The sequence below is a fragment of the Cicer arietinum genome, chromosome 7 (assembly GCF_000331145.2).
Source record: "Cicer arietinum cultivar CDC Frontier isolate Library 1 chromosome 7, Cicar.CDCFrontier_v2.0, whole genome shotgun sequence".
Taxonomy (NCBI): Eukaryota; Viridiplantae; Streptophyta; class Magnoliopsida; order Fabales; family Fabaceae; genus Cicer; species Cicer arietinum.
The window spans coordinates 21,726,710-21,736,567 of record NC_021166.2 but is presented as its reverse complement, the minus strand read 5'-3'; the positions used below and the strand labels follow the sequence as shown (position 1 = coordinate 21,736,567).

Here is a 9,858-nt window from a genome sequence, read left to right as displayed (position 1 = left end):
TATTCTGTTAGTTATTATATGTATATGATCATAGGACACAATATATGAACATGCATATGGATCTGAATGTAGTTAATTAGGTTGTAAATTAGGTTATATATATGTATCTGAATGTAGTTAATTAGGTTGTAAATTAGGTTATATATATGTATCTGAATGTAGTTAATTAGGTTGTAAATTACAGAGTTACATATATGTTAATTAAGTTACAAAGTTCTGTTTTCTGTTCTACTGATTGTGTGAACTGCTTATGGTATTTGAATATGTTTTTGTTGTTGTGTGCACTGATTGTAAACTGATTTTGGATCAAAATAATTTTGGATAAAAAGATAAAAGACAACGCTTTCTAAAAAAAAGGGCCATAAAAAGCTAAAAAGCGTTTTTCATTTCAAATATTTAATTTACAGCGTTTAAAAAAAAAAACACATTTTACAGCGCTTTTTTTAAAAAGCGCTTTAAAATGTTGTTGTAAAGCGCTATAATGGTGTACATTTTACAGCGCTTTCTTAAAAAAGCGCTGTAAAATGTACACACAAAAGCGCTGTAAAATGTACACCATTATAGCGCTTTTGTTAAAAAGCGCTCTAAAAAGCAGACCCATAACTTATATAATGGGTGTGCATTTTACAGCGCTTTTTTGAAAAAGCGCTGTAAAATGTGCATAACAAACGCGCGTTATATTTACATGTTTTATAGCGCTTTTTTAAAAGCGCTGTTGTATCTTTTACAGCGCTCGATTCCACAGTGTTTTTGTTTTTGAAAAAGTGCTGTAAATGGATTAAAAAAAACGCTGTAAAATGCACTTTTTCGTGTAGTGTTTGTATTTTAACGGACTAGTGCATTCGGATTAATTCATTTTGACTTGAGGTTTTTGTTCCGGACCCCGTTTTATATATATATATATATATATATATATATATATATGTGGATGGATGTATACAAGCTAAAAATGTGTGGGGTCACGAGGATCAATATGAGATATATATATAATGCTATTATGATTTATCACACATTTGATTATGAGATATATATATAATGCTATTATGATTTATCACACATTTGATTGAGATTATGATAAAATGTTGGGGTTGTTGAGTTTGGTTTTTTGGGGAAAAAAGTCGGACTATTATAATTGGTTTGATTTAGTTCCATTGGATTTTTAATTTAAAAAAATTTACAAGAATTAGTGTTTTTTAAATATTGTAGTTTTTTTATACTATTAAAATAAATATATAATTTATAATAAAGAGAAATATAATATATTAATAAAAAATGTCTTTTAAGATGACACTATTAATATAGTGGGAAACAAAAGAAACAATAATAAAAATATAATAGCTTAGTTTGGATCTCGGGTGATTGATTTTGAATGAAGAGAAATTGATCCTCAAACCAATAAAGGTTGTATTTGATTGATTTTGTTTGATTTATATTCCAACGTGTAAAATGAAATTAATTTAAATGATTTTGTTTGGATCTTTGAATTTATCAACTATTGATTTAGTTCTTACACTCAATTGAAGCGAGTTGATATGAATAGTGTTTATTTTTGTATCGGTTCTTTTCAATATCTTTAATTGGTTGGAAGAAATAATTATATAAATTAAAGTTTAATCAACAAATATGTATTTATCAAATTTCTTAAATTAGGTAAGAAAATCAATTTTGTTTTAGATAATATTTTAAATGTTTTAAAATTTAAATTACATTTGTAATCTATCAGCAAATTATATAAAATCACTCCTACATGTCAAGATAATCATTTATACTTTGAATGTTTAATAAAATTTATAGGATTTCTCTTTCCAATACTAACAAATAATCGGTTAATAATTCATCTCTTGTCTTATTTAGTGCCCATAACAAATAAAATATAAAACATAATTGAATAACAGATTGAGATAAGAACAAAAAGAAAAAGAAGAGATTGAGAGGATATAGAATTGAAAGGAAAGGAAACACAAGCATAAAGAAATGACCGGCGGAGATTTTATATTTGTTGATTTAATTGCAGTTTTGGTTAATCTATTTTTATTAATTTGTATAATTGGTTTTTTTATTCTCAGATTCAAAAGGTTTAGCTAATCTTTTAGATTTTTTAACTAATAAATGGTGAAGTGACATATTTTAAATGATGTAGCAAATAATATGATAATATTGAATGATTAATACCAATAAAATTGCAATAAAATCATCTAAAAACTTCAATTTTAACTTTTGAAATTATTTATTTTTATAATTTAATTAACAATGTATAAATAACTAATGTATCTAGATAATTCTATTGACGGTGTTAGAAAACATAAGAAAGAAGAATTTGAATTTTGTTATGTCATTTTTAAAAATTATTTGAATTGCTTTATCAAAAAGACATGTACTTTATCAAATTGTTAAACTTATGATTATAAAACGGTTTAAGTAAAATAGAGTTGAATCATAAAAAGCTGAGATTAAATAACATAGTGGAAATAGAGAATAGATGATTATGTATTTATTTTAATTCACAATAAATTGTTGTTACATTTAGTCCTCTCATAACCAAGAGATTTTACCTCAATAAAGCCAATGACTTAATCCAATATTTAAACAATAGCATATAAGTATTATTTACTCTGCCTCTTCTAGTTTGAATATTTTTCTTATGTCTCTCCAAGCTGTCTCTGTTAGAACCCTTCTCAAATCTCTAGCAAACTGCCATTGAGATTCATAAGTAATCTTACACATCTTTAGATACCTCTTATGGATGAAAGATTTGTTGCCACTATCATATTGATTTACATTAGTCCTAGTTTGTGTCTGAATTGACACAAAATTTGTTTATGGAATTCTAACTCTTATTGAAAGAATATTACAATTTAAATCCTATATCAATTTAAGTATATCAAACGACGTGATTGATTTACATAAACTCTAATGACTCTTTACTATTAGGATTTTTAATTCTTTTCTTTTGATGTGTTATAGACTTTTTACATAAATTCTCTTAACACATTATTTTTTTCATTGTCTCTCTATTTTCATATTGATTGGTTTCTACTTAAATACTGAAGAATGAATCTGTTGAATATATTACTATTGGAGATCTTGAATAAGCATTTAAAGCAAATCATTCTTTAAGATTTTTCCATATATATCTTCATAATTAATTTAGCGTATCTTGATTCAAGAAAAGAGATCTCAGAGGATGATAATTTTAGAGGATGTAATGTGCTTCTTCAGTTAGAGGATAAATCCATCTTTGATGGATAAGCAAGGATGTCTTCTCCATGGTTCTGGGTTTAGATGTCTGACTTATGAAAGTTGACCTTTTTATCATAGCGTTGATTTGAATAGTTGGTTAGTTAGAATGTTGACTAGATGATTAATTGATTTACCAGAATTATTAGACGCATAACAATTAGAGTGAGTTTGTAATATTAGATTCAACAAAGGCGCATTGAGAGCGCATTTAACATAGTCAGACACATCTTTAACAGATTCGTCAAACCATTGACACGGATAGAAGCTTCATTCAAAGCTTTCTTCTTTGGTCTTGAATCAAAGGATCAATGAAGGTTTTGATTCTTAGTTAACTTTGAAGGTGGAAACACAAGAAGGGGGATAGTTGAATTGTGTTTAACAAAGTTAATAATTTTTTGCTGATTTGATAAAGGCTGATTGATTTTTATGAATTACTTAGATAAGAAGCAATCAAGTTCAGAGACAGCAAATAATGAAAGCTTAAATAATTGGACACATAGATTTATCCCGGTTCACCACTAACTAGGCTACATCAAGTCCTCTCATTCAGAATACTTCAATCAATTAATTCAAATACCTTGAATTAGAAAGCCCCTGAGCCTCCAAGCCTTTGAATTAAAGATACTTTCTTATTGTAGAGTATTTTTTCATCTCATTTTAGAAAGTTCAGATTTGATTTTATTAGGAGATAAATCAATGAGGTAACTCATGTGTTAGCAAAGATAGTCACAACTATAATTAATCCCCATATCTTTATTAATATCCTATATTGTATTTATGTAATTATTATAAATGTTATAAATACTTTTGAGTCAAAAATTAATAATTAAAGTCATATACTCTACTCTAAGGAGTTCGCAAGTTCAATCTTGTCCTCGACAAATACTAATATTGAGGGGCAGCTCTGATAATGTTTGAGAGACGCGATAGCACATGTCTCTAAATTTTAGGTACATTAATTTTTGTAATATATATATTAAAATAAAAAAATTTAAACTTAACATAGTAATTTTTTATATTCATGTAACTAAATAGAAAATTATATTTTCATATTAAAACAATTTGGTTTAATTATAGTTTTGGTTCAGCTATTTTAGCTGAATCGCGAAGGTAGTCCTTCCATTTTTTTTCTCTCCAGTTTTGGTTTTCAAACTGAATTTTGGTCCAAAATTTGATGAAGTGACATTTTATAAAGTCACACCACATCATTTATAATCACAAATTTTAGGTACAATTGTTGCACCACGAAATCTTAATGTATGATGTGACTTAAATTTATTCGAACTCAATTTAGACACTAAAAAAACAAATACACCAACTCACCATCATCTACCGATTAATAGGTGGCTGAATATTTGTGATGGTGTTTAATAACTACTGCATATTCAGATTGATAGGTATGTGTGTATAACTTAATTTTCTTATAATTCTATTGTAATTTTGGATTTTCTTTTATAAATATTGTGGTTTTAGATTATTTGAAAATTTCAATGTTTGTGATCTTTGACTTTTTTTCAAAAATATTTTATTCTACGTAAGAATGCATTGAAAAAAATTAATGATTGATCTTTTACCCAGGTTAAATGTTGTCTGTATTTAATAATCGATAAATATATAATTTATAGGGCACCAAATTCATATTTTTTACATAACACCCAAATTTCAGGGACAATCATGCTCACAATATTAATTACTAAGTTGAACAAACAAGAAACTAATTTTAGTTGTAAGCATAATTAATTAATTATATGGTATTTTTAGAAACAAACTTTATGTAACTTACAAACCAAAAAATATATAATTTTTAATGGCTAAAAGACGAGTTTCTTTCATGTGTATCAAGTTGTACATGCTTTATAAACCATTCACTAAAAGTATACTATTATAAATATTTATGGGGTCAAGTCCATCTCACACTAGTCGGGAAAAACGCATAAGATTAGAAACACTAACCCTTTATGAGAAAACAGATAAGCATATGGAAACTTTTGAAAGTAAAAGATCACATTTTAATCAATTTTGTTTTCTGTAGATTCGATACAAATCCACTAAGAAATGAATTATTAAACAATTTTCCATTAATAATTAAATTTGTGTTTCAAGTGGCTCAATGACTTGATAGAAGACCAAAAGCTTTAGTGCCCCTGCCAATATGATGCCATAAAGTTTCAACATGGTTCTATTTTTCATTTAGTAATCAATGTAAGATAAGACCGGCGCAGTTACTTGTTTATTAGTTCGAAGTTGCTTCTTAGATATTTGTTAAAGCAAATAATACACGAGATTTTTCATTATATAATATACAGGGCAGTTAATTTTATAAAAATATTTTATGTTAATTTTTTAGAAGATGTGTTTCATTTTATTTTAATTCAAGACTTTTAAAAATTAGCATTGTTATGTCGAAAAGATGAAATATTAATTAATAAAGATGTACTTTCGACAATAATGAAAACAATTTTTTTTTCATATTTGTATTGTTTTTAAAATGTAGGCAATTGTTATTTCAAAAGTTTGTCACCTCCTTATTAACAAAAAGTAAAATGAACACAAAATTTAAGAAACAATAAAATAATTTTTTTTCAAAGTAAACTATCCATAACTTTTCTTTTTACTTAATTACACTTCTTTAGAGTAATAGTTCAATTCAATATATTTCATTTAAAATTAATTGAAAAATACCAAGTAATGATTTGTTGTTGTATATCCTTGATCAATTTGCTCACCCATTAAACAATGGATTGAATATGATGAATTGTATTTCTTAAAACCAGAAAAAACAACGATAGTTTTGCAGTATTTGAAGCAAAAAAAAAAAAAAAATGAAATGCTAGATGAACACACAAATTGTTAACCAAATTTAGAGTTATACTTTTACATCTAGAGAACTGAATCCGACTTTGAACAATAAATAATATGAGATAAAAAAATATTTACAAGCTTCTTCCATTCTCGCCTTTCCAATTTTTCTTTTTCACAGTTATGTTTTTCTTCCTCTCCTATTTTTATCATCACTAACTGGACATTATATATACTAGTTATTTACATTGGGGAGTAATTAGAAAACAGTTACAACTAATTAACTGAAAAATAACATATAGAAAAATATTGTTTATTTTGCAAGTAACCATCATTAGTTGAGCTCTAATATCTTCAATTTGAGTACCACTTATTAATAAATCTCTACCTTGGTATCAATCGAGAGGCTTCAGACTGTGATTCTCTAAATCAGATCATGTTAGTCCTTTATCTCAGTTACTAGAATTGATCTTAAGCAAATTCTGACAATGTCTAAATTTGCTAAGTGTGACAGTTTTTGTGAACATGTCAGCATGCTTATCACTTGTATGCACCTTTGTCATATTTATTTCACCATTTTCAATGACATCTCTGATGAAATGAAGTCTAATATCTATGTGTTAGGTTCTTTCATGATACATTTGATTTTTACTCAAATAAATGGCACTTTGACCGTCACAATGTATGCAAACTGAACCTTATTTAATTCCAAGTTCAGTGGCCAATCCTTTTAACCAAATCCCTTCTTTTACAGCTTCAGCAAGAGCAACATATTTTTCTTATGTTGTTGATAATGCCACTACGAATTGAAGGTTAGCCTTCACACTGACTGTGTTGTTGAACACTGTGAATACATAACATGTGAGGGATCTCCTTTTATCTAAGGTGCAAGCAAAAACAGAGTCAACAAATCCTTATACTAGTTTTGATGGTTATGAGCTTTAGTTGTACATCAAACACAAGCTTTGAGTTCCTTTTAGGTACCTTAGAATCCATTGTACAACTTGTCAATAGCTCATACCTGGATTTCCCATAAATCTGCTTGTGACACTGACAACATGAGAAATATCTAGTCTTAAGCATACCATTGTGTACATGATGCTTCCTATGGCAATATCATATGATATTTTCTTCATGTCTTCCATTTCCTGGGTTGTGTTTGGTGACAAAAATGAAGAAAGTTTGAAGTGAGCTACAAGTGGAGAGTTGACAGCTTTTGATTCTCTCATATTGAACCTCTTTAGGACTTTTCCAAGGTACCTCTCTTGGGAAATAATCAGTTATCCCTGCTCCCTGATCCTGATGATTTCCATTCCTAGAATTCTCTTTAGATGTTATTAGCATGTCATCCACATATAACAACAAGTAAAGTATGTGGTTGATGATACTTGTTTATAATACACACAACTATCAAAATTACTTCTTGCATAACTTTGACTAAGCATGAATTAATTAAACCTTAAATATCATTGTCTTGGTGATTTCTTTGGCCCATAAAGTGATCTCTTTAGAAGGTAGACCCAATATTCCTTTTCTTGAGCCCTAAAGTCATCTAATTGTTGTATTAAGATTGTTTCATTCAAATCACCATGGAGAAAAGCTGTTTTGACATCCATCTGTCCTAAATCCGTGTCAAAGTGTGCTATCATGGCTAAGATTATTCTTATTGATGCAGGTTTGACTACAAGGGAAAAATATCAATTTAATCCACCCATTCCTTTTGAGTGAATCCTTTTGCTACTAGTCTCGCTTTGAACCTATGTGGTTCAACTCTTGAAATCCCCCTTTCCTCTTGAAGATCCATTTTCTACCTATAATACTGGAGTTGGCATACTTAGGTATGAGTGCCCAAGTGTTGTTATTCTCTAGTGAGTTCAGATCCTCAGTCATAGCTAAAAGCCACTTGTCTTTATCTTGACACTTGGTAGCTTCATAATAGTTTCTAGGATCTTCATGTATGATTTCTTCAGCAGCATGTAATGCATAACTCACAATGTCTGCATAACCATATCTTTGAGGGGGATTTGATGCTCTTCCTTCTCTGTCCCTGATGAGATTATATTCATCTAGTTCCTGTATCGTTGGATTGTCATGGTCTAGAAAAATATCATTTTCAGGTGAGTTGGTATCATTTTTGTCTTGTTCAGCATGCTGTTGTTCTTTCCCTTTTTCTATAGCTTGCTCCACCTCAAGATCAAATTTATCAGCGTCAAGTTTATGTGAACTTTTACTATCACTTTGGTTAGAGACTTATATATGTTAGCCTCATGAAAGTTTACATCTCTGTTGATGATACATTTCCTATTTTCAGGACACCATATCCTATAACCTTTTACGTCACTTGGATATCCAATAAAGTACATTTTCTTGGCTCTAGGAACTAACTTTCCTTTATTTACATGATAGTATGCAACAAACCCTAATACTTTTTGGTTGTTTTAATTAGTAGCATGTCATATCCACATTTCTTGAGGGGTTTTGAGCTCAATGGTCGTTGAAGGGCTCAAATTTATCAAATAGCAAGTTGTATGGACAACTTCTCCTCAAAATTGTGCAGGCATACCCGCATTTGATAGAATACATCTCGTTCTTTCAAGCAAGGTTTTATTCATCCTTTCAGCCAATCCATTTTTCTGAGGTGTGTTTCTTATAGTCCTGTGTTTGTTCAAACCATAAGTTTTGCAGTAACTAGTGAACTCCTCACTGCTAAATTCAAGACCATTGTATGTCCTTAAGTTTTTAGTCTTTTTGTCAGTCCTATTTTCAACCATAGACTTCCACTATTTAAAAGTTTTGAATATTTCATTGTTGCTTTTCAACATGTAAATCCATACTTTTCTACTATAGTCTTCAAGAAATGGAACGAAACACTTGTTACCTCCATGTGAAACAATTTTTGCAAGACCCCATAGATCACTGTGAACATATTCTAGAATTTCTTTTGAGCAATGTTTTCTTGTAGAGAACTTGACTATATGCATCTTTCTATACACAAAGTGCTCACAAAATTCAAGATCACAAATCTTGTCACCATCTAACATGCCTTGTCTGTCTAGGACTTGCATTTCTATTAGACTTACATGTCCTGTCCTTTGATGCCACAAGCTGGTTTTGCTTGATGCTTGGACTACCATAGCTGCCATTCCTGTCACTACTTGACCATTGAGAAGATATATACCATGATCCCTTTTCCTTTCATGATTATCAATGATCCTTTTATCTATTTTAGAGTTCATTTCTCTGCTTTGTAAGAACAGCCAACTTCTTCCAGCATTCGTTGAGAGATTTAGTTCCTTTAAGCTCTGGAACATGTCTGACATTCGGTAAAATCTTCATAGTACCATCTTCGAGCTTCAACTTGATTGAGCCAACCCCAAATACCTTGTAGGCTGGTTTGTTACCCATGATCACATTGTCTCCATGAGTTTCTTTGTAATCAAGGAACCAATCTCTGTTTGAGGTCATGTGAAATGAACACCCTGAATCAAGCAACCAGTCATCATCTATGATTTCAGTTGAATTTTTCATAAGAACTTATGTGTTATCATATCCTTCAAAGGCTATTGAATAATTTCTATAGTGATGATCACTATTTGATCATTTCTTTCCTTTCCCATCAGGGCATTCTTTCTTGAAATGCCTATCTTTTTTGCATATGAAGCACTTCATTTTAGACTTGTCCTTTTCGTTATTCTTGAATTTAATCTTCTGTTTCTGATTCTTCTTCCTTGCTTTGGCTTTGAAAAATAGCCCATCACCACTGTTTTTTTTTCTTTCAGATATGATTTCTTTTTAATTCTTTGGAGATAAGTGATGTTT

The 9,858-nt window shown here is 29.5% G+C and overlaps 1 protein-coding gene across 1 annotated transcript; it reads right to left on the bottom strand.

Moving 5' to 3' along the window:
- Positions 1 to 7,779: 7,779 nt before the first annotated feature.
- On the bottom strand, positions 7,780 to 9,182 carry LOC105852509 (uncharacterized). Its single transcript, XM_012718403.1, has 3 exons — positions 8,874 to 9,182; positions 8,603 to 8,819; positions 7,780 to 8,288 (listed from the first exon to the last, which is right to left on the bottom strand). Exons 1-3 carry the CDS (start codon positions 9,180 to 9,182, stop codon positions 7,780 to 7,782), a joined length of 1,035 nt encoding a protein of 344 aa, XP_012573857.1.
- Between the last annotated feature and the right edge of the window lie 676 nt (positions 9,183 to 9,858).

What these genes read in the sequence shown, in the direction of transcription:
- LOC105852509 (XM_012718403.1), bottom strand. Translation starts at nt 9,182, where the DNA reads ATGGCAGCTATGGTAGTCCAAGCATCAAGCAAAACCAGCTTGTGGCAT. An exon ending in TTGAAGACTATAGTAGAAAA is followed by an intron (nt 8,820 to 8,873) that starts GTATGGATTTAC and finishes ACTTTTAAATAG; the next exon opens with TGGAAGTCTATGGTTGAAAA. An exon ending in ATGTATTCTATCAAATGCGG is followed by an intron (nt 8,289 to 8,602) that starts GTATGCCTGCAC and finishes AACATATATAAG; the next exon opens with TCTCTAACCAAAGTGATAGT.